The sequence below is a fragment of the Pholis gunnellus genome (genome assembly GCF_910591455.1).
Source record: "Pholis gunnellus genome assembly, chromosome: 13".
Classification (NCBI taxonomy): domain Eukaryota; kingdom Metazoa; phylum Chordata; class Actinopteri; order Perciformes; family Pholidae; genus Pholis; species Pholis gunnellus.
The window spans coordinates 12,446,755-12,471,944 of NC_136540.1; the positions used below are offsets into that span (position 1 = coordinate 12,446,755).

The 25,190-nt window shown below is 41.6% G+C and overlaps 3 protein-coding genes across 3 annotated transcripts; all 3 read right to left on the reverse strand.

Annotated features, from left to right (window-relative positions):
- Positions 1 to 881: 881 nt before the first annotated feature.
- endou2 (endonuclease, polyU-specific 2) lies at positions 882 to 5,250 on the reverse strand (the record flags this gene model as incomplete). The annotated part of the gene is made up of 6 exons (XM_079172326.1): positions 5,131 to 5,250; positions 3,704 to 3,809; positions 2,900 to 3,021; positions 2,146 to 2,258; positions 1,691 to 1,844; positions 882 to 1,136 (listed from the first exon to the last, which is right to left on the reverse strand). Exons 1-6 carry the CDS (start codon positions 5,230 to 5,232, stop codon positions 882 to 884), a joined length of 852 nt encoding a protein of 283 aa, XP_079028452.1. The 5' UTR covers positions 5,233 to 5,250.
- A 2,201-nt stretch (positions 5,251 to 7,451) lies between these two features.
- rnf14 (ring finger protein 14) lies at positions 7,452 to 12,314 on the reverse strand. Its single transcript, XM_079172213.1, has 9 exons — positions 12,249 to 12,314; positions 11,484 to 11,642; positions 11,216 to 11,346; positions 10,918 to 11,107; positions 10,453 to 10,838; positions 10,142 to 10,370; positions 9,431 to 9,603; positions 9,160 to 9,290; positions 7,452 to 9,062 (listed from the first exon to the last, which is right to left on the reverse strand). The coding sequence occupies exons 2-9, from the start codon at positions 11,632 to 11,634 to the stop codon at positions 9,002 to 9,004; spliced, it is 1,452 nt and encodes a 483-aa protein (XP_079028339.1). The 5' UTR covers positions 11,635 to 11,642; positions 12,249 to 12,314; the 3' UTR covers positions 7,452 to 9,001.
- A 256-nt stretch (positions 12,315 to 12,570) lies between these two features.
- On the reverse strand, positions 12,571 to 23,648 carry hspa4a (heat shock protein 4a). Its single transcript, XM_079171310.1, has 19 exons — positions 23,377 to 23,648; positions 21,918 to 21,975; positions 21,671 to 21,811; positions 20,775 to 20,897; positions 19,869 to 19,968; positions 19,559 to 19,692; positions 19,051 to 19,295; positions 18,785 to 18,861; positions 18,166 to 18,317; positions 17,737 to 17,843; positions 17,396 to 17,529; positions 16,694 to 16,875; positions 16,084 to 16,167; positions 15,610 to 15,762; positions 15,152 to 15,277; positions 14,936 to 15,043; positions 14,501 to 14,620; positions 14,252 to 14,413; positions 12,571 to 13,968 (listed from the first exon to the last, which is right to left on the reverse strand). Exons 1-19 carry the CDS (start codon positions 23,481 to 23,483, stop codon positions 13,759 to 13,761), a joined length of 2,523 nt encoding a protein of 840 aa, XP_079027436.1. The 5' UTR covers positions 23,484 to 23,648; the 3' UTR covers positions 12,571 to 13,758.
- Between the last annotated feature and the right edge of the window lie 1,542 nt (positions 23,649 to 25,190).

Sequence of the window (25,190 nt, forward strand, 5' to 3'; positions counted from 1 at the left end):
ACGCTACTATATCTATTTAGTCCATCTTTATCGTGAATAAATGTTACAATTTTTGTTAAAATATGGAAAATTCTGATGCTTCTATTTTGAAACACAACCGGATAATCTCTTCTTCATTCCTGCTAACATGATAAAGGTCTTGCTCGCCAATTGAGTGACGTCATTAGCCACAACAAACCCTCTACCGCCCCCGTTTGGAATAAAGTGAAACAACTATCACTATCTATAAAAGGTTACTGACGGAATTAGCTAGAAAAGTTTAACCGCAAGGGAAATTTAAATACTAAGGAAGATTAAATACAGAGTAAACGTCATGAATCCACCACAGAGTGTACTCAGTACTCAGATCCTTTAGCAATACCACTAAAATGTTCAGTTTGAAGTAAAAGTCCTGCCTTCAAAAATGTACCGAAGACAAAGTACATACATATTAGCATCAAAATATACTTAAAGTATCAAAAGGAAAAGCACTCACTTTGCAAAATGCAAACTATCATGTTACTGGATTATAATTATTGGTGTAATAATGTGTTCGTCATTTTAATATTGCAACTTTGTGGGGCTTATTTATATATAAATGTATTATTTGAATATAGACACATGTAGACACAGAGAGAGAGAGAGAGAGAGAGAGACTTGAGAAAATATACTCATACATTTTTAAGAGTTATAGAGTAATTAGCACGTGACTTATACAATGTATACCTCACTCTCTCTCAGAATAGGCATCACTGTGCAATAAAAACAAATGCAATTTGGTTTTGTACGGTTTTATTGTATCTTTATCTCAAATAAGAAGACAACAACAACACCTGTGACACTTTGTATGCAAGCTCAAGTGTTGGAGAAGTTATATCTCAGATTGCTTACTAGTCAAGTTACTAGGTAGGTTTCCGGTACTTAAGGAGCACAGGGTAAGTGGTGCCGATGTGCTTTTGGTTGTAGTGGTGGCAAACGATCTCCACGTCGTAGAAACTGAACTGGACTTTGACTCGCTCGTTGGGCGAGGTGAGGAAACAGAGGGTGTAGAGGGCGAACTCAAACTCGGGACTGACGCCGATGAAGATGCTGCCCTTGGGCTTTATACCGTCCTTCCAGCTGAACTGTAGGGCCAGGATGTGTTTGTTCTCGTCGGGCTGCAGTGAGAGAGAGAGAGGGAGAAAAAGAAACGGCAGGTGATGAAAGAGTAATATTGAAGATGATGGTGTCCCTTGGGTCCAGTGCTCCATGCAAATACTTTGGCATGCAGTGTGTTGCATGATAATTGAAAACTGGGATAGGAGATTGGTAAAAAATATGCAAATACGATATGAAAATGAGACACTGTTTTAAACTTCAGGAGACTCCTTTCCATGTTTGAATAGAAAATGGGCCCGAAAATGCTCAGAAGTTTTTATTAGGCTCCTCGGGTTAGAAAGACAAAATACAGAGAGCTGGGCAGAGTGAGAGAAGGGAAAACGTGGTCATAGCAGGATGTGAGGTTTCTCATCACCGTGCAAGAACGATGATGTGAGCAAGAGATTAGAGCAAGACTGCAAAGAGTGCGAATCAAACTTTGGGGGAGTCGAGGAGACGAGAAAGGACAGAAGAAAGATGAGAGATTTCTCAGATATACAATGCAATACAGATATATGAAAATATATTCATTCCCCCATCGAGGTCCAACTCAAAAGTAACAATTACACCGTACCTGGGGTGAATTTGCATTGACGCTGTAGCCTTTGTAATCGATGTGTCCCAGCTTCTCCTGCAGATAGAGCTGGATCCAGTTGTGAAAGCCGATGACAGTCCTCCCTCCTCTCGTCTCGCCAACAAACACATGTTCAAATCCAGAGGAGTCAGGCCTGGTGGGAGACACGCAGACACAGTTCATTTCAAGGCAGATGGAACTCTAAACTTTGCATCTTGGCATCTATTGAAATGGCTAAATTGTATTAACTTGTGTGCCATTTGGACAACATGTGGTTTTTAGTGTCTGTTTCCTTCCTGAACGTGCAGCAATTATGCGTTTTTTTTCAGTAGTTCACAGCGATGCTGACTGGATGTGTTAGACAGAGCCAGTTTCTCACAGTAAGAAGGTTACCACCGTAGTGCTAGATTCCACGGGTGAAGTTATATTTAGGTGCTGTGCCAGATTCCACCCACTTGCTGGATCCTCTCCTCGCGTAAAGTTCAAACCAGATCCTGTACAGCTGCTCCTTGAATTGTGTCTCGTTCTTTGGAGAGAGTTGCTTCTCGACCAGGTATTTATGAGCTAGCTGCAAACAAACAAGAATTTACGAGAGAAATATTTTTACATATTTTTTACATTTTTAGCAGCGTGGCTCAATGGATGGCAATGTCACTTTGGTCCACCACTTTGGTCCAGACTGAAATGTCTCAACAACTATCTGATGGATTGCCAGTACATTTTGTGCAGACATTCATGGTTCCCAGAAAATCAACTCAACTTTCATGACCCCCCCTGACTTTTCATCTTCCACCATCAACAGGTGAAAAATATACAAACTGCAAAACTAATGATATCCCCATCGGCCTCTAATGTGCTTTGTGTATGGTGCTGATGATAAGTAACTATTAGCATGCTAACTTGCTAAATTAAGATACTGAACATAGTGAACATTACACATGCTAAACATCGATAAACGTGTTAGCTTTGTAATGGAGAGCATGTTAGCACTGGCATTAGCATTTAGCTAAAAGCAAAGCTGTGTCTGTGAACAGCCTCACAGAGTCTGTAGCATGTGTGTAGACTAATTCAATCATTGTGAGAGTCAGTTTAATTATATTATATGATTATTTAAAAAAGGGTGCAACTCTTAATTTGTTCTTTTTGATATTTTAGTAGAAATGGGCCTTTATGAGGAGAGTTTATTTCCAAATGTCCCAGCAGGTATACCTTCATAGTGGGACTCTGAATGATGGAGTCCAGGAATTTGTGGTTCTCTGCCACCTCCTCAGGGGTCACAATTTCTGGCTCGCCGGTGTCACTCACATAGTTATCCAACAGGGAGATAAAGGCTGCAGAAACAAACACAGACACTCTTCAATCTTCTTCAATGTTCAGTCTGGCACATGGATATAATGACAATTATGAAAGCTGAATACAGAAACCACTAGCTCAGCATAGTATGGACGGAAAAAGTGTCAAAACTGATTTTGTGTCTACTTGGATGCATTTGGCCTGAAAAAAAAATCACCAGCTCCAGGAGCAGTGAAGCAGGTTGCTAGAGACCAAAGACAATCCTCCTTTTCTTTTCATGAGGGCAGCTGCCTCAGAGTGAACTCTGATTACCAACTGTTACATAATTCTCCAATAACTCCTGTGTGTGAGGACAACATGATATACAGCATCAATCTGCGAAAACATCCTGAGAAAAGAATTGTCCGAATGAAGCGTTCTTCAGCAGTTTTCACGCGTAGGAAGATTTAAAGAAGCCAGTGGTTATAGAGGAGCATGTTTCTGCATCCAGTGCAGTGAACTCCGCATGCTCTGTGGTTATGCAACATGATGCCACTGTTCGTCATAAGGAGATTATGAGTAGATGAAGAAGCTTTACTCTGAAGGGGAGGCGAGGAGGAGGAGGATGGTATCAAACGGGTAAACAGTACAGTGGAATGAGTGAAGAGACTACGTCAATTCAAACATTTTTGACAGAGCAGTTGTGTGCTATGAAAGATAATTAACTTTTAATGCACTTACCTAAAAAAGTCTCCTTTTTAAAAAGGTTCTCATCGACAAATGTAAACAGAGGATACCCGGCTGCATCATTGTAGTCGTTGATGCCTATGGTGTTTCCAGCTTTGCCCTGCAGCAGGAAGAGAACCCCTCAAACTTAATAATTGGACTCAGAGATACTTTTGCAACCCGGATGCACTGCCACACTGAAAAACAATAACACAAACCACCTGAAAGAAAAATATATAGATGATACAGCAAAGCTAATACATCAAACAACAGAAGACAGATATCAAAATGTTCTGTTGTCTAATGTGAGCTGGCAGTTGAGATTAAGACCACATTCCCCACAATCCTCATTGCTCCCTGTCACATGTTCTTTACCTCTCCAGTAGAGTTTCTCTTTTCATATTGAAGTTGGAAAGCATATACATGGACAGGAGGTCCTCTGGTGTGGTCAGAACAACCTGGAGCTAAACAGGCTCAAAACTGTGGAGATGACAGTGGACTTCAGGAGGAGCCCCCCAACACTGCCCACCCTCACCATACTCAACAGCACGGTGTCTGCTGTGGAGACCTTCAGGTTTCTGGGATCCACAATCTCCCAGGACCTGACAACAACATCGACACCATCAGAAAAAAGGCCCAGCAGAGGTTGTACTTCCTGCGCCAGCAGAGAACAGACTGAGCTCTATCATCCAGTCTGTTCTCTGCTCTTCCATCACTGTGTGGTTTGGATCGGCCACTAACAGGACAGAAACAGAGATAATCATTGGTTCCAGCCTGCCCCCCCATCCTGGACTTGTACACCTCCAGAGTCAGGAAACGGGCTGGAAAGAAAATCACTGCTGACCCTTCACACCCCGGACACAAGCTGTTCCAACTCCTCCCCTCTGGTAGGCGCTACAGAGCTCTGAACGCCAAAACCACCAGACACAGGAACAGCTTCTTTCCACTGGCCGTCACTCTGATGAACAATGAATCAGTCATACTGCACTACTACCTCTGTCTGCACTATTACCACTACTTGCACTATCACCTCAATTCTATTGCCATTGTTGTTTATAGGTTTATGGTCATATATATATATATAAATATATATATATAGTAAACTATATACTTATATTGTACATATTGTTAAATGTTTATACCTACATCTGTTTGTTTTTTGCTGCCCTTTTTTATTTTTTATATATATATATATTCTTGTTTATTGTAAATTTGTGTATGTACATCGAGAGCGAAGTGGAAACCAGAGTCAAATTCCATGTACGCATACGCGTACATGGCCAATAAATTTGATTCTGATTCTGATATAGAAAGTGATCTATCACTTTATATAGCTTGGGTATATATGTTAATGTCTTTGTCACTAACTAAACTACACATAACAAGCTGTGAGCCATGGCTAATGAAGGCCTCATGTCTGAGAGTGTGTACGTGAGGTGCACCTGCAGAGAGATCCTGTAGTCTTTTCCAGGTTTGAACCTGTTGACGTCATTGTCCCACAGCTCCTGCACGATGGCCGACAGCTCTCTGTCACTCTCAATCATGTTGCGACCGCTCCGTTGTGTTCTTGGTCCCGCAGTGGATGAGGTATGGATGGTCTGGTCCCAGTGGATGTCTGCTACGGGAGAGTTAATGAAGCTCGATGTTAACAATGGTGGGCAGTAACAAAAAGCTACTAAACTTGGCGATTTCAGATCTAAGCTATATCATAGAGATACATTTTTAATCCCTTGAAATTGTGTTTTTGACTGGGGAAAGTCAAAGGAGTCAGAAATGAGTACACCATACAAAACGTGTACTGTTGCTTAATTATATTAAATCTCACTTATCTAAAAGCCAAGGTGTCAAGGTTGTCAGATTCTAAAAAATATTCAGAAAGAAAATTTGTGTGAGCTTTGAGCGATGTTGGGAAAGAGTGCCAGTCTTTTCTGTGACTGAACATAGAATGATGATTTACTCTAAGAGTGATGATGTTCCATGACATAACTCAACAAAACCCTGAAATATTCTGGGATATCAAAGAATTGGAATTGCCGTTTCATTTTGACGCTGGCTACCTTTGTCTCTGAGGCCTGGAAAAGAAGGCCGATCATAGCTGTGTGCATGAGACAATAATACTTTATATATTCATTCATATTAAACTATCCCTTGCTAAAGATGGCTTTGGTTCATACAGCCATTTGTCGGCTCTCCTTGGGGATATTCATTTCAGAATTTTAATCTGACAAATAATAAAAAGCCATCTTATCGAAAATACCACAGTAAAAGTACTTTTAGAGTTATTTAGCACATGCTTCTGAGATAGATAGGCAAATTGATCGATAAAGTTTTACACACAATCACAAAACTGTGGTTCAAAAGGCGATCATCAGGTTAATGTCCGACAACAGAACATCCACGACACCGAGCTCTGGGATCCAGGCCCCGGGCCGCTTCCCATCAGAGATCCACCGACCTTATTCCTGTTGAGTCTCGTCCTGCTGTTTCTGGTTCAGAAAAAGAAGGAAAGAACGAGTGATTTGGGGGTTCCTCAGTGTCGGTCAGGTGCTGCTGCTTGTGGTTTCCTGAGAGCAGGTGTCTTTATGGGCATAGTAACAGTTCAGTCAGTCAGTCAGTCAGTGTGTGGTGAAAGACAAGCAGGGGCTGGAGGGGCGGGGGGCGGGGGGGGGGGGGGGGGGTCACGGGTCAGGGGATGGGACAGGACAGGAGAGAGGGGCCATTTTAAAAGGGTTATCCCCTGTCAGCAACTCTAGCCAAAGGGATTACACCATGTTGTCGTCTCTTTTCAATCTCAGGCTAAAACGTGGGCCCTTTGTTTCTTTAGTGTTGCATTGTTTCTCTTGCTGTCACAGTATAACCTCTGGATTACAGGGTAAATGTGGGTCATGTTTCAGGTAACAAGGTGTTGTAAAAGCTCACATAAAGCACGACACAGCGCTCGTTTTTTGAATTGAACAGAAAATTCTCAGTCGTGTTAACATTTCTGATTTTGCGGTTTCATTTATCGATCTTAACTCTCAATACTAAATAGAGGAAAACTTAAATCGATCCGTTAGAACATCTGAAAAGGCTAGAGGCTTTTCTAACTTTAAAGGTTTTGGAGACACTTGCTGAATAATAAAATAATTAGAATGTTAAAATGTTTATATATTCATACATTTATATTACCAATTAAAGCATTTCTAATTCTATTTTTTCACTTGTCTTTAAACAACCATAAAAAAGGAGAGTGGAAAAACTACTTCTCGGCTGCTCCTGTACTAAATTCTGTTTTGTTACTAGACATTTACGAATCATTTTACAACAGCTCAGAGGAAATTGGATTGGAAGCCTACATATGGTCCATATTGGGCAAACAAATACTGACTGGCAGTATCCACTCCTTAAAATCCCTTGTTGGAGCTTTATCTATATGTACTCTTTTATTACAGTTGTTTTGTGGTTTAGTAGAACTTAGTTTGTCTACGATCAAGCTTACTGCTAACCAAGCTAGCCACTATATTAGCCTTCTGGAGCTAATGAGTTGCTAATACAACATTCTCAGTCACTGTTGTCTCTTGCGGACTTGACTAGATTTGTGTTGCGTTGTATTTCCTTTCATAATTTACTCATGATTCTTTGTTTCTTCCTGGCATGAAGCACAACCTAACTAATTGACAGCTATACTTTAGTGAGTGCAGTTTCTTTGTTACTCAACTTTATACCTTTGGCCCAACTCTTGTGTCTTTCGGTCACAAATCAAAAGAGTCTCATCGACAAACTGTAAAGTGGGAACATTTATTTTTGACAAAACTTATGCCGAATGTATTAGAACAGAAATCTGCAGGTCCTGTTTTCACATGTTCCTTACATGAGACATGAAGTGACAGCGACACTGAAGGGAAGGTGGGTCCATGTGCATTCTAAAGCAAAAGATTGTCTTTATAGCATACCACACCTGCATCCATGTTTAAAGTAGCCTGCACCTTTAATGCAGTGCGGACCAAATCATTCAACGTTGATGAAGAACAGATTTAAGGGTTCAATTGCAAACAGAACTGCCTCCATGAGATGGACTCCTTTCTGACCAAATGCAAACTAAATATATATATATAAGAAAAATAAAAGGAAAATAAATTAACATTATACAAAATATTTTTGTATCTCTAGACATTATCAAGATCATATGGCCTCTCTTTGACACTTAACTTTGGCAACATTCAAGTAACAAGTTGTGCAAAGGAGGGTGTGTATCGGGGTTGTTTACCGAGTGAGGGTCTCCGTTCTCACACCTCAGTCCCTGAACGACTCAACACACACGACATAATCCCAATCCCAGGAACCCCGTCAGAGGACCGACTGTCATGAATAATTGCTGCAGTGCCCTCCGTTAGTCTGTACGGAAAAATACAGACAACTCAAACCAATTATGAAACCCATTCCCCCAAAAACCAATCTTATAAAATGCTTCTTTCCAACAAGCCTGATTTCAATCGTAGGTATGACGTGCAAAAGCTAATTCTACCATTCTGGTAGTCCTAGGTATTTCTGTAATTATGTCCGTGATATTAATCTACAGGTTTGCCTACATTTACGTTAATCCTGTATCATGTGTGTGTGTGTGTGTGTGTGTGTGTGTGTGTGTGTGTCTCGGTTAGATTTTAAAATCCAACTGGAAGTTGGTCTGAAGAAAGGTTAGCGGTTAGTTAGCGTCATCGTGTTGACATACGACAGAGAAACGGCCAGCGGGTAGATACTGAATATGACTGAATATGAATATTTTTTTTGCTGCAACGCTCAGTTGATAGCTAATAGTAAACAAACAACTCGACCAGTGGCTCCAGTATCACCCGTTGATCACTACTGTGAATGTCGAAAAAGTCAAATTACGGAGAGAGTAGATATCTAGACCTAAACTAGAATACTGTAAAGAGAGACTTACATTTATTTTTTCTCTCTTTTGAAATAACAGTCCAGTCCTATGACGTCATCATATCTAAAAGATTCATTACCACCAACAAGAAAAATGTCCACAGTTGTTTCTCCATTACTCTCTGAGATTAAAACTAAAAAGGGTTCTTTCCATTTCCTGAATACCATATGTACATGAAATCTGTCATTATATTAAGCATGAACAACTGACACACAGACATTGAATGTTTTATACCCAAGATGCCTGCAAACATAATCTTGTGGTACCACGGTACATTGTTGTAAGGGGCACTGTTGTGCGCTGACGCAGGCATAGTTAGTGTCACAGGTGAAGTGGTGGTTCATGGGGGGATAAAGTGCATTCGAATGGAGCATACGGCGGCGAGGTACTGCGCGGGGACGTCAGTCCTCCTCGTCGCTCCAGAAGGCATCTTCTTCCTCGAGATCCACACCTTGGAAGAGTCTGCAACAGGGGAAAAAGAGAGTTCAGACGTCAGCGATGTACACTAAGCGTCGGCGGCTACTTGGCTGGAGTGGTGAACAGAGAGAAGATCACTCACTGGTTGTAGCAGAGTGACTGTGGGTTGTTAAAGTGGCTGTACGGGTTGACTTTGCTGAGGAGGCCCAGGCACAGCCAACAGAAGTATTGTTTACAGGTGGTACAGGTCATCTTATTACAGCCGTCCGCTTTCTGGAAAGACACAAGAGACAATGAACATGGGGTTCTTCGGGGACAGTATGGAAGAGATATATATATATAAATAGAATAAATGTTTGTTTCATTTTGTAAAGAGGCAGCAGTGCCCCCTGGTGGTGAAGTCACAGCCCGACCTGTATATTGGTTCCACAGCGCGGGCAGCATTTGCAGTTCTCATTGAGCCAGTCTCTGCTAAAGGACTCTTCCACTGCTTTCTGGATCACCCTCTTCCCGAAGCGCTGCTCCATGAACTTTTTCCCCACAGCGGTGGCCGACAGGTACTCGTCTCTGAGGTTACGCAACTCATCTGTCGAACGAGGCAGGAAACGGGGACAGAAAGTCAGGGTTGACGTGAATAAAATGTAACCCTTCAACCATCTTTTTGCAATATTCCACCATTGCAGCACTTTTTGATGTGTGTTTAGGCTTCCAGAATTGAACATCACAACTGTACATTTTAGTTAACTGTTAGTAGAAGTGAACAGTCACAGTGATATCTAAAATACACCATCCAATTAGTATTAAATATTGCAAATAAGTTAATTTCATGAGAGTCTTAACTCTTTTTACCCAAAGAGATTATCTAAAAAAATGTGACTTTATTCATCCGCATAACTGTAGAGCATTTGGATGGCTGTTAAGTGCCAAATAGAATGAAACATTACAAAACAGGACCGAGTCTGACATTCATACAGACATGCAGTACATCAAGATAACTTAATACTGAATTTAGAACAAAAATAAAATGCCAAAAATATGAAGTAACAGTTAAGTAAACGTGTTAGAACCAGATCCAGAACATGAGTCTTTTATTGACACGTGTAATGTGTTTTCAGCTACCTTACCTGCAGGGATTTTACAGTGGGAGAGGCCGTGATAGCCCAGCTTGCACAGCGTGCAAAAGGCGTACTGGCAAGCCGAGCAGATCCCCATGGTCGAGTCCGGCTCCACCATAACAGCGGTGGCGCAGGACAGGCGGGGACAGTAGACCACGTCGGCCATGAGGTCCAGACTGGACTGGAGCAGCAAACGGTCATACCGGGCAAACAGCTCCTCGTCCACCAGCTGCTTCACCTGAGAGATGAAGACAGAGTGATACGGGTGAGCTTAGATCTTCAAACACAGACACACGTCGACTTTGCTGCTCCTCTTTTACCTGCGATGGTGTGGCTATGGAGGTACATTTGGGCTCAGGGCAGTTAAGGCACTGAACGTTGCCGTCCCGTATTTGGATCTGGAAGTATTGCGTCAAGCAGGCCTTGCAGTTGACGTGCTGGCACTCCTTAAAGCAGAGGCAGTTTGAGCCCAGCTTCTCCACGAAGCAGATCCCGCAGCCGAACACCTTGCTGTCGAACACCCTCTGGCGCTGCTCCTCGTCAAAGTCCAGGAGCTGAGGTAGGAGGTCGGCCCGCGGGTCCATCACCAAGACGGCCCGCGGGTCCATTTGAGAAGACAACGAAAACTGTGGTTGAGACTTTTCCTTCTTCGCCTCTCTTTTCTTCTCCTCAGCGTGTTCACAATGACTCCCACTCTGCGTCAGAGCTGAAGAAAATAATAATCGATAAACTTATTAGTGACTCAAAAAACACTACATTCATTTAGCAAAACACACACACTGTACCTGTGGCTGCTGGGTCTGTTTTCCTGCGCTCACCACACGCTTTACTTCCTCCCCTGATGACTTCAAGAGGAGACTGGATGCCCAGAAAGTCCAGAACCTCCTCTTTGAGGAATTGGATCCACGTGAAAAGAATCACACAGCCTTGGTTCTCCTCGTACAGCTCGTCCAGACGTCTGCACAGGGAGCTCATCTGAGGAGGTACAATGAAGCAGATGTTGAGAGTGATGAATGGTAAGGAGACAATAACTCCCTTTTCAAGGTGAAGCCAATCACTTTACAGTGACGTAGTGATCCTCACCTGTGCTCTGGTCATCCATTTAGAGCTGAGAGTGAAGACGGGCGAGGACGTAGATGGATAGTCTGCTGGAAGCTCAAAGTTGAGCACCAAAGGAGGTAAGAAGCCGACGTTATACTCAGTGGGCTTCTCTCCTGCAACACACAGAGACGGTTTTTAGTTACATTCACAGTGACAGAGAGACCGATACATGTGCCGTCATCTACAGAATAGACCTAAGGCAAAGTGTGAATAGTGCCGACTACATCTAACAGCTCACTGACAGCTGTACCTTTGACAACAACTTTGAAGTCAGGAGGGAGCTCCAGACAGAGTTGGATCTCTCCCCCCTGTGCAGACTCCGCCTGGTGGAACTCCTCTTCATCGTAGATACTTGCTAAAGCAAGCAGCTCATCCTCCTGGGCTTCCTTGTCCTCGGACATTTACATTCCTAAAGAAAACAATAACAATACAAGCAACACTTGTTAGCTAGGGCCAAACTACCACACATCACATACCGGTTTATCACGAGCTACTATCAACACCTTGTCTAGCCTGTCATATATTGATTATTTAGTCTAAAATTAGTTAATAACTATTTACTCAAAGCAGAACGCTACGTTAATGGTGACGCAACTTCGCCGTCACAGAGCGTCATCCTGCCTTTAGATAACGTAACATTACAGCCTGTGGCCTCAGAGTTGTTAGCACGCTAGCTAGCAAAAAGTAAACTTTATTCATTTTAAAAAATGGTCGATATTATTCACAAATATGTATCTCACCAAAATAAGATGTGTGTTGTTTTTGGACACAGGGGTAAAACTGGCAAACTTTCCCACCGGCATACAAGTTAAGCTAGCGAACTAGGAAACTTAACTTAGCAGCGGTGCTAAGCTAGCTAGCGACGTTAGCTGATGTCAACAGTGACTATGGCTACAGTCTCAGTGACAACATCAAACTATGGCAACACTGATTCCGTACTTCTGAGCTAAGCTACATCGTGCTAACATAAGTGCGGTGACACAGCAAATAAGTGGAAAAATAACGTGTTTCTCACCTTTTCAGACCAGATACTAGTGAGTCCTGCCCTCAGACTGGTGCATGACTGGAGGCAGTGTGAGTGTGACAGCGCCTGCTGGATGGTTAATGTACTGCAGGCTTAATTCATTCAAACTACGCTAATAGCGACACATCCTTTCATGTTTATGTACTAAGGGTATTTTGTATTCGAGTATTTATTATCTTACATTGTAGTAGAAGTTATATCATTGACACCAACTTTATTTAATTCGTTTTATTATATTCATATTATCAAATACCAGATAAATCCAATATTAAATGCTTCCCTGGTTTTATTATATTTGATTACTGATTGCATGACTTAGGTCAGTAACTGACAATTATTTTGATGATTGTAACATCCCGTTTTATTTTGGAGTTTCCTGTTAAGCCCTCTAGGTTGGATCACCTGATTTGCAGGCACCTGTGCCGACTAGGGTTTGGGTTCAACTCCCTCTCTCTGCTGCAGCAGCACCTCTGTGGTGCCTGATATTTGGTTTTCATAAATTTATTTTATTAAACTTACATGCATTAAAACTTGTGTACATTACTATGTACAGTGTTGAGCGAGCCGAAACATAATATGTTGTTTAATCAGCCATATAGTCGCTTGAATATTTGTGAAAATAGAAGACAAAGAAAACCAGTAGTAACATTTATGAAACTGTGACCAGTGCATCATCATAGTCTGTCCTAGTACACTTGACCTATTATGGTATCGTCCACTAATAGCAACAAATGTCTATTCCTTTTTTTTTTTGCTCAAGGTTTATTTTTTTTGGTGATGCAGCAACAACAGCAGCACCCAGAAGAAGATTTGTTGGACCACCGCGCACACCGTTAAGTAGAAAAAACCGAGTACAATGCTACCAGAGAACCAACAGACCATCGCTTTTGAATGAGAAAAGCCAAACAATGAAAAACCGCATGACAGTAACTTATAGTATCTAGTTTCAACATACAATACACAAACTCAATAAAAACATCTTCCTTAATTTTAAACTAAATACATCATAATCCAGCAGTTACAATTATTTGAAGTCATGTACAACTTGGAACAGTCCACGTTCGTTTACGTACGCATCAGTACCTCTACCGTATTTAGACGCACTGCATTACTTTACATTGTAACGTTGTGTATTACTAGTTTTCTTCTGCACAGCCACTTTGCTTACAATTCTTCAAATCTGACAGTCTTCGCTTAAATGTGCTCAGGAGATGCTGAACTAAACAATCGTTAACATAATGGCCATCAAAGCAACACGGAGAAAGCAGTTTCCACCCGACACCGACAACTGTTATGTCGTAAAGTAGTCTATTCATTAATAATATTGTGCATTGTATTCATCAAACAAAAAGAGAAATGACATGCCGATGAGGCTGGCTGATGAACACTATTAATTAGGGATGCTGCTGTTTGCGTTTTCTGTGTCGTCAATAGAAATCTCAGGAGAACGACGGTAGTAGCAGGACAAACGGAGGTGAAACGCAGGTCGCAACTGCAACAGTTAGTCGATGTCCATTTCAGGAAGCTTGTTCTCCGCCGCTCCTTGTTCCATGCCCGCAGATGTGGCTTTGTCTGAGTTGCATGACTGGCTCTCTGTTGCCTCCTGCCCGTTGACTGGCCCATTCTCCGGATTCTCCGGATTCTCCTCCTTGGGAGGCTCCACCTTGGGCTTGGGTTTGGATACCACGGGGTTACAGGCTGAATAAAGCTCCTGTACAAAGAAGGAGGAAGTATTCGTCAGAGGAAGATTTAAATAAAACAATTTCTTCTCCAGCGACCATGTTCTGCTCACTCCATCAGTTTTTAAATTAAATTACGTTGATTTCTACAACCAATCACTAATCCACAGGGAGTGGATTTGGTGAAGCTACCTTCACATTTTCAAGTTGTGTGTGTGTGTGTGTGTGTGTGTGTGTGTGTGTGTGTGTGTGTGTGTGTGTGTGTGTGTGTGTGTGTGTGTGTGTGTGTGTGTGCCTTGAATACCCTCTCGGTACCTTAATCTTGTCCTGGATCTCTCCGACTTTGACCACTGGTTCCAGAGTGAGGTCCTGATTATTTTGCTGGTTCATCTTGCTGCTAATCCAGATCATGGCGTCCTTCGCCTGCTTTTCCACCCGAGTCACTTCCAGCTCATCCAGATGGTCGTACAGCTCATCCTGTTGGGAGAAGCACACATAAATTAGGACAACGTTTTTCATAAATAACCTCACATAGAACCACACTAGCTCTCCGTGCCAGGCTACCTTTTTCTTGTACGCTTCAACGATCTTCATGTACATCTGGATCAGTCTGCCGAGCTCCTCAAAAGCTTTTGGTCTCTCCTCAGCTTCCATGTATCGCTCACAAATCGGCTGGCCCATTGTCTGTAGAAAAGGGACGACATCACGTTTAGCCAGAAGACAAAACACTTAAGATACAAAGCGTATTAATCGGGACAAAATAAACCAATTCACTTCTGAGAAATAGTGATATTGTGTAGAGGATGAAGCCATTGTCCTATTTCAAATATTGAACTATGAATATCAGCTTTCTATTACAGTCACAGAGTACAGTTGATAAACATATATTCTAAACCACAGTCATCTTAATAAGCAGGGTGCCTGGTCCAATTGTACGAGTTCCCTTTTGAATGAGAGTATTATTACTTCTGTCCCATGACACACTGCATGCCTGGTTACCTTCAGTTCAGTCAGTCTGTCAATGTAAACTTGTTTCAGTTGGTCCTCTCCGTCTTCATACAGCCAGTTCTCTGTGTCCTCCAGCCTCAAGGAGAACGTGTCACGATCCTACATGTCAGACAAGAAGCAAGATTAAATTCACAATGTACAAAGACAAACAAAACAAAACATGACATAGATTCATATCCGTTAACCTCAAGTGCGATCTATACTCACAGCCTCGTTCACAAACTTCTCCAGGACCCCGTGCAGTTTGTCCCTCATGTCGTACACGTACTCTTCTACGTTATTCTTTGCGTCGTTCCGCTCCTTCTCGAGCTTATCCTGCATGATCATCTTCCCCTGGAAGAGCCACAAGGTAGGTGTTACTGAGTCAGCAAAAGGGCACACACAAAACTCTAGAGGATGGACCAAATGGACATTAAATATTAAATTATATTTGGTGGATGTGGACACCCAAATAACCAAATGTAAACCTTGCAAAGTAAATAAGTGGGAAGCTCTGTGGTGGGAAAAACAAATACACCTCTGTTATAAATCTTAAATAACAATGTGGAAAGAAGTTTTAGAGTATAATGTTATGTTATCATCAGATAAAGCACAGCTGCTATATCATTAACATACATTATAAAGTGACAAACAGTGTTTCTTCGTGGTGATTTTTAGAACATTACCTCATTCTCCACAGACATATTTAGTGCGTCATCCGAGAGCTGCCCGTGCAAACTGTTCTCTATGGGCAGCTCCACCGTCTTCGTCTTCACTTTGGGCTTCTTGGCCTGAGGGGGCTGGTCGTTCTTCTTCGCCTGCTTGCCGTCTTCTGTTGTCTGAAAACGGAGAGATGAAAATCATTTTAGTCTGCAAATAAAACATTTACCTATGACATAGCTAAAGGCTGTGGTAAATGTTTAACATGCGCTTCAGTCGATGACGGTTTCAATAATTCTCCACTGGTTATTAGCCACGTACTGGAATCTGACAATAACTTTATAATCTCTTGTCATGTTTCCCTTTCTCCCTTTCTCTCCTACGTTCTTAGCATGGAAATAAGGAAAAAATGAAGTAAAAAAAAGAGTGATTCTGCCACATATAGTATGGAACATGTATTGGCATAATGTTGATTGTCTTAACGCCATGCACAAGGTTACCTCCATCTCCTCGACCTCCGATTTGTTGTCTGCGTTGTCTGCAGACTGGTGTTTGTGATCCTCCTGGTCCACGTGCATTTTGTTCTGACGCACGGTGACACAATGAAAGACATATTACTAACTGTATTAAAGATAACACATTGCATTTTGCAGCTGGTACAAAAACAAAACAAAAACATTTTCTTTGGTTTTTACTCGCAGTCTTTTGAGTGACATGCAAACCAGAAGAACACTTGTGATGCAGTACTTTGGGGAAAAAGGTCAAACAGTTGGCTCTGGAGCGCAAATGGTGACGAGCGAAGCAAAATAAAATGCCAAACTAATCACAAAGGAGGCCTCAGTAAGAGAAAACCGCAACCCATTAAAGTCTTCTGGAGCTTGTTAAGGCAAGACATCTGAATTCCATTGTGATGACATTACTGACTTTTAAAAAAAACCAAGGTGCAGCCAGACTGTGAACGAGATCTCTGAGGTGAATCAAAGCAAACAGCATAGAATAAAACCTGTGTGTGTGTGTGTGTGTGTGTGTGTGTGTGTGTGTGTGTGTGTGTGTGTGTGTGTGTGTGTGATTCTCTTACACACAGCGCAAATACAAGGAGTACACACACACCTCCTCTTCCTTTGCTGGCTGGTCCGTCTCTACTGCCTCTTCCCCCTCAGCGGTTTTCATGACCTCTATGAGCGTGGCGCTCGATACACTGAACATGCCGTGAACGTTGACCCGAACTTTCACCTTGACTTTGGAACTCTCCCCAGATGCCTGAGGAACCACATTGTGGATCAGGAACTGGCCTGTAGGGCGGAGAAAGGTGCGACAGTTTAGAATATGTGAGAATACCCTTTTATGTCAAATGCAGAGGGGTGAGGAAACTACTGCTTGGTTTGTGCTTGCTGTAGTAAGGCCGGCATGAGGCGTCTTTGTGGCTTTCAGGTCGAGCACGAAGGCTCCGCATGCAGCTTTGGTCGAGCACCTCTGAATTGTTGTAACTAGCCGCCCACTCCGCAATTAAATTAAATAACATGTTTAAGCGATCAGCATGAGGTCAAACATCTTGTGGCTAAAGGCTGGATAGAGTTGGTTGATTATTGGATACGTGCTCACCACTCAAAAATAAGAGCAAAACAAATCTATCAAGGAGCTCAAAGTTAATAAGTTATGTGTCTCTAAGTTACTGATAACTGGCACATTTGGACTTAAGCTTGCATCACAAACAAAAAAATGTAATTATTAATTACGAAACTACTTTTTTAAGTTGGAACAGCTTTTTTCATGTGAAGCACTTGTGTTGTTGTGGCGTTGAACCTGCAGTACCTATCGCGGTGTTGGGGTAGGGCAGCTCCTTGGGGCTGCTGTAGTAACCTTCAAGGGTGAAGGGCTCCTTCCGGAAGAACGTCAACACTTTGGAAAAGGGAGCCGCATGGTTCTTCTGGAAGACCTCACAATCACTATAAAAACACAGCAGGAGGAGGTTGGTGAGCAAACAAAAGTAAACTCCTGACTCCTCAAACCCCATGAAGCCGATATCAACACTGAAGTATTGGCTTTGCAGAATCTTGTAAAGCGTGATGTCCAAAGTAAACAGGTGTGATGGACTCCCCTGTTCACCCAGTGAGAACTCCTTATGTGATGTTCTAAAGATACAGAGGTCTTACCTCAGTCCCTCCTCGGCGGCTGAATTCCATTTTAGAGAGATGGAGTAGGGGACAACATCTGTAATGGAGAACTCTCGGACTTTGAATGCCGGTGACAAGATAGCACACTGGGGAGGAGAGGAGAAAAATACACGTTTTTAAAGCTCAAACTTTTGTCTTGAAGTAGCGAGATATTCAGTATCTGACCCAAATATTCAAATTCCAATGAGAAAAACTAGATTGGGTGTTTTTTATTATAAATAATATACATATAAATGACAAAAACAATGGAGAACACCACATGCAAAATGTTTTAACACAAATCCTGAATTAACAACAAATACGTTGTGTTACTTAAACCTTATACATGTGCATGCATGTCATATTCCTCCCACTCTACTTCCACAGCTGTCAGCAGTTTGCAGCGTGAGTCACACAGGTGAGCCCTACCTGCAGAGCACAGCCTCGAGCCACGGCCTCGTCTGCGTTCAGGGTGGTGCTCAGCTCTTTTCCGAAGAATTTGCTGATTCTCTCTTTGATGGATGGAATTCTGGAGGCCGCGCCCACAATCTCCACCGCATAGACGTCTTCCTTTTTCAGCTCTGCAAAAACAGGCGCGTTAAAGCATACAGAATCACAGCTCCATTTTCTAATACTACATTGTGAGCATAAACAGCACAGAAAGTCTATGTTTGTTTGCAGAAAAATGACATTCAGGATATATTTTTTTCAGTTATACCATTTAGTGAAAGCACATTTAACACAACTCTGGCACACCCAATACAAAACAAACCCCTTCAGGGTGATTCCAGACCACGACATGTCCTGCTCACCCGGCCGGTGGTTCATTTGGCAATAGTGACCGGTGCGCTATGCATTATCCCTGACCTAATTATTTGCCGTATGACAACCTCAGAATGGACGAGCAAGAGCAAGCAGAGGTAGAGAGATAGCACTGAATGATTAGAGGGAGGCCGTGTCTGGACGGAGGGGCTATCTCAGCGCTCTGTGTGAGTGTGCACGTGCTGACGGGGATAGTCCAGATGCTATTAAAGTCAGATGCACTCACTGGCTTGTTCCATGACGCTGCGAAGGGGACCCTCTACTTTGGTCAGCAGCCCCGCACACATCTCCTCGAATTGACCTCTGGGGACACATGGTGAAGGGTTATTAATAGACTCGCACACACGGAGTACCGCTAAAAAGTCACTTCTAATTATAGCAGCGCATTTTTTCTTATTCGTGCTTATTTATAGCAGCTCTCTATAATATTCAGACATGAGTCATTGGGGAGAGAAAACTCAAAGAGACGTGTAAAGGGATCTTGCATCTCACCTGTTAAGTTTACCGGAAACGTCGATGTCATTCATGAAGCACTCGATGTTGAGCGGCAGGTCGGAGGAGTTGGCGCTCATCAGCTTCTTGAGTTTCTCACACTCTTGGTACAGTCGGACCAGCGCCCGGGGCTTGGACTTGACGTCCAGCTTGTACTTCTTCCCAAACTCCTCGCTGAAGTGGTTGACCAGGATGTCGTCGAAGGCCTTCCCGCCGAGCTCGGAATCGAACGCTGTGGCCAGGATCTGACGTGGTGGAGAAAGTGTTGGATGAATATTTCATAATCACTGCACAGCTGTGTGTCTAGGATGGCTGCATGTGAGGAACAATGCTGGTGCTGGTGTAAGCACTGCTTACCATCCTGCTTTATATATGCCCACATAAGAAAAGAAATGTAAAACTTTTTGGCAAAAGCTGCTTCATCTTAGGGCTGTATCAACAAAACCTCCCCTGAAACCCTTTTCCTAGTATTGCTTTTCAAAGTGGGCACAAATGATTCATTCCTCACCTTGAGCTTTCCCTTGTTGAAGGCACAGACTGACACCTGGTAACCCGAGTGGCCAACGTCCACAAACACCACTATCCTGGGCTTCTCTTCTGGAGCCGGCAGGTCCTGCTTGTAGATGCCATACGCCAGACTCACTGCAACAAACCGGCATCGTGTGTGTTAGTTTGGGACCACAACTACGCTAACTACATCTGACCTACAGAGAACTACGAGAATGCAAATACACACAATAGTCTAAAACCCTGATGACTAGTGTCAATGACTGAGATGCTGCTTGTCCTGCAGAGAGGAATAGTGTGCTTCAACATACCTGCAGTGGTCTCATTCATTAGTCGCAGACAGTTGAGGCCTGCGATCTGAGCTGCATCCATGACAGACGTCCTGTCCGAGTCAGTGAAATAGCTCGGGACCTGGGAGGGGAAAAACAATGCAGATGAGGGATTTGACCGGAAGCATTTCTACTAAACTAACTGTACACACATGGCATCACTGTAAGGCATTGATAACGAGCCAAAGATGTCAAAAAGGTTCAAACATATCCTTGATTCCTTCTGTGTGAATGATCACTTAGAACACTATTGATGCATGAATGGCCTGAATCATCTGGATGACGTCGCCGCGTCAGTTACTCCGGGAGCCAAAACAAAACATCTCCTTGTGGAAAAGGTCTAAATTTAGCTCTTGGCCACCGTAATAATAACATCATATCCATCTCTAGGGCTGATGCAAGATGTAGATTAAAGGACCAGTGAAAGGAACAGCCTCCCTGTGTGAGATCATTACATAACAGATGCTGTTGGCTGAATTCATAAACGGAGCACAGCAAGAAACCAGACAGACCGCTATTCACCAACAAGGAAATCAAGCTTTTTAAACACCTGGTGAAGTGCTTAGAGCTCAACATGTCACACGAACAGGTGGCAATACATTTATACACCTTGGAGTACAGTAAGTAAAGTGAGTCACACCAATGCCACGTCTTTAAAAAGCAACGTGGAGTGATCCAACAAGTAAATTAACACCCGTTAGACATTTAAAGCCAATTAGCTAAGATGTGTTGCCACAAAGAAAAAAAGCCAAAGAACATCCAGTTGGACATTGAGAAGCAGATATTCACAATAAAAATGAATGCACTGTACTGACAAGTGTATTTCAGAAGTTGCATAGATTGTCAGACACTCTGCTGAAGCTGTGAAACCGCTGTGCAAATGCTCACCGAGATGACGCAGTCTGCTACGGGTTTCTTCAGCGCACTTTCAGCTGTCTCCTTCAGCTTGGTGAGCAGCATGCCGGTGACCTGCTCGATGCTGAACACTCTCTCCTCCTCCATGTACATGACCTAGAGGTGAGGAACAGTTGGAAGGTGAATACTCTTGAGGCAAATTGTTTAAATAGCTTATAGATAACTGTAAACAGCTATAAATAATCATGAAAAAGTCCGCCAGTTTCATCTTAACAGATTGAAAGCTCATAAAAACAGGCCCCACAAAAACCTATATAAACTTATGTGTACATAATGTGTAATTATGCAATCTGAAAACTCAGATTTTGCGGGCAACAACAGGTCTTCTCTGATTTGTTATTTCTTCTGAGGATTCACGTTAATTATCTCCACAGGGACACACAAACATGGCGGGCTGTGTGTTTACGGTGTGCTAGCCATACACAAGAGTCTGACACACTCAATCTGATGGCACCAAGGGTGAGCAACATTCATATTTATGCAATCAGCTAATTGAAAGGTTCAGAGACACAGCGCGCTGATCATTTCTTACCGCAGAATAATGTTACAGGGGACAAAATGCCAACGAAATATACAACAGCTTAAGACAGAGGTACGGGAGACTGTTTTTAGGATAAGAGCACAGAGGACTGGACAGACAGGACAAGATGACGGAGAAGGATTTTGATTTCTTACGTCTTTCCCTTTTAATCCGGACCTAGCTCAGGATACAGTACCACTGATGAACACAGCACCCGGTTGTTGAATGCGCTAGCCCATATATTACTTTGATATTTTATTGTAAATAACTGCATCCTTTTCTCCCACTAGCTGTGGTTACCTATGTTATCTCTACTACAGCAGAGGCACCGTGATATTCTTCATCTTACCTTTATGCCGGTGGCTCCAGACGGCATCTGTGCCAGGTCGTACACCAAGTTAGACTTGCTCGACTGGACATAAGGGTCTGAGAACGCCCTGCTGTGGAATCGCTTGAAGCCCTGCACCGTGTTACGACAGTTGGTCACCACCTGGAGATGACGGGAGAAACCGCAATAAATAAAAGGTTTCCACTTTTTCGGCATTTAATTACAAGGAAGTCCAAAGATGTCAACAGAGCAACTGAACTGATCTTACCTGGCTCTTTGCAGCGGCTCCTATGGACCGGTTTCGTGGTCCAAACGATACAACTGAGCTGGAGGACAACAAACGGCAATGTTACGCTACAACATACACATGCTATTACGAGCAAGCGGTTTGTGTTGTCCACCTATTTGTGAATACACCTCAAGTCAAGACAGATTTACCAATTAAGTTATGCCTACACATGACATGACATTTCTGAGCCCAACACACATAGAAAGGCACGATCCATCTGTCACAGTTCACACAGTACTGTGTAAAAACAGTCTGAAGTGGTGTGGTGGTCTCAACATGCCTGTCATCGTCACCCCTATCAAATAGAGATGTCAGAGCTACGTTCGCTGTGAACATACATCTGGCTCATCGGGTACTGGACCACATCTTGACGCAGGACCAGAGTAGTAAGTATTACGCTGTTTTTTGATAATTTCTAGTGACGTAAAGGGCAGAAAACAAGGACATAGGAACATTTCGATAAAACAAAAATTAAAAAAAAATAGTTAGAAAATCTAAAGCATCCCTATCACAAGAGAGCAAACTGGTGTCTTGAAATTGCATATTTAATCACTTAATTATTAAAATAAATTAAAGAATGCAACTAATTGCTTCAGTAATGACTAGTTTCTTACAGTCAACAAAAACATCAGTATATGCTTCCTATTCATTTTACAATAATAATAATGTCAACAAGTAACACAATTAATTATAATACTGTGAACACATCCATCCTCAACGGCTTGAATGTTGTTTTCAGTGCAATCAAGTGCATCATTAGCCTAAATACCTTAATTATGATAATTTAAAGAAATGTAACATTGTGGGTACAAAGTGTATTATGTCAGAAAATGAGCTAAAATTAGAAGATATATAAAAAAAGAGCTTGATGACAACCTTCTTTAAAAACGGATTTTTTAAGCGCAATACAAACAGTACAGTTATATCTTTAGAGCCAACAACTTGCTAGAAATTTCCAACAAGCTGTTGGAAACTGTCGTCATAGATGAGAACGTAAACGCAAGACGCACTGTTTCACCACACGGCGCACACCGGTTGGTTGGTCGGAGCTTTCGCCTTCAAGACATGACCAACGGCGACTATAACGGGTGGAGATCACACCGCCCGCGCGTGTTCTCCGGGCAAGAAAAGCCCCGTTATTCAAAACTGTACAGTAACGGTACTAAAAACCCTGTGAGTTTAGCTAACTAGCTGCTAGCTCGATGGGAAGGACCAGCTACGTACACTGGGGATTAGCTAGCGTTAATTCTAGACGGTTCCATGTTGAAAACATTTACACACGTGTAACTAATATACTCATACTGAGAGGATATGTTAACCGTAGAGTTAATGGTAGCTTGTAAGTAAAGCGGCAATCAATTAGAAAATTAAAAAACCTTCTCTTCTTAAGCTATCCGCCCATAAATCCAATAAATAACACCTGTGTTAAGGTACTTACGGTGTGCATCTGTCGCTGTATTCATTAGCGACTGTCTCGATCCCTCCGGCTCGGGCTACAGCTACATAGCAGCTTTGAAAGCCCAAGTCAAATCCCACCACTGACATCTTCACACTGTCTTCTAGCTATCACGTTATCTACAGTTGTACTAACACAAATAGAAACGAGTTGTTCCGCTTTAAAGGGATGTAAAGGCGTTGTTGCTCTGTGTCAAGTAGAGCAACTTGTAGTCATAATCCACACGGCTGACTGTTACCGGTGTCTCTGCAGCATAGACATATATACAGTACAGCAGAAAGGTGGTGGAACTGACTTCTCGTCAAGGAGTTATCGCGAGATTTGTGTTGTTCTAGATACCTCTAGATGTTTCTATCCATATATTCTGGAATATTCGAGATTTAGTGGGAAATATCCTGTGATTCCTGCTTATTAAAATATTATTTCGGGGCTCAAGCTTTACTATGAATGCAAATTGCATAAAAAAAAATCAACGAGTTATTGTTTTGATGATGCCTCGGATCAACTATCAGTGGGTAAATAAAAATAGACTGTGCTGCACGAGGGTGTTGGAAGTATGAAGTCATATTGTACAAGCCCACCACACAGTTTAAATCTTTTTTGTCAACAAACCACAGCTTTACACATTTTGTTTTTATTATTTGATATCAAACAATATACACATAACACGAAACACAAATGCAATCCAACTTGGACAAAATATAAGAATCTAATTAAATTAATTAAGAAAAAATATCATCTAGTTGAGTTGAGTTATTTTAGGCTTTGTGAATCTGTCTCTCTCTGTCGACACAGGAACCACGTGAGTATTTAAAGGAGGTCACTGTGCCAAACCATGGAGTCTTCCAGCTTTAATCCCCCGTAAAACCTCCACTTTACACGGCTCTGCCTCCACCTTATGGAGTATGGAGGACGAAAAATATCTTAAGTATAAATAAATACATTAATAAATGTATAAATAAATACATTAATAAATGCATAAATAAATACAGAAATGTATAAATACAGAAATTAATAAATAAAAGAATAAATAGATGCTGAAATAAATACTGAAATATTGAAATGCTGAAATAAATGCTGAAATATTGAAATACTAAAATAAATAAATAAAATAATGAGTAAATGCTGAAATAAATAAAAAAGTAAAAGTATAAATAAATAAATAAATGTTGAAATAAATACAGAAATATTGAAATACTAAAATAAATAAATAAAATAATAAATAAATGCTGAAATTAATAAATAAAAGTTGATACTTTAACAGGACATACATAAATAAATAAATCTATTTAGCATACATACACATAAATAAATAAATGAATAAATGTAGGTGAACAGAAATGTAGAAATAAATATATGATATGTATTACTTTATGTCCTGTTTGATAACAACTTTTATTTATTTATCTATACATTTATTCCATATTTATTTCAGCATTTATTTATTTATTTATACTTTTACTTATTTATTTATTTCAGCATATACTTATTTCAGTATTTATTTCAGCATTTAATTACTATTTACTATTTATTTATTTCTGTATCCAAACATTTATTTAAGCATTTATTTATTTATTCCTGTATTTATTTATACATTTATTAATGCATTTATGTATTTATACTTAAATCATATTCTGTCCTCCATACTACCTAAACCTGCCCCGGAATAACCCTTACCCCCGAACCTGTCCCGAACCAACTACCGAAAGGAGGCGCTATCATGTTACAGGACGGGAAAACAGACTTTCGACACAACACCGGAAGTAGGTACTTCTAATACCAACGAAGAAGAAAAA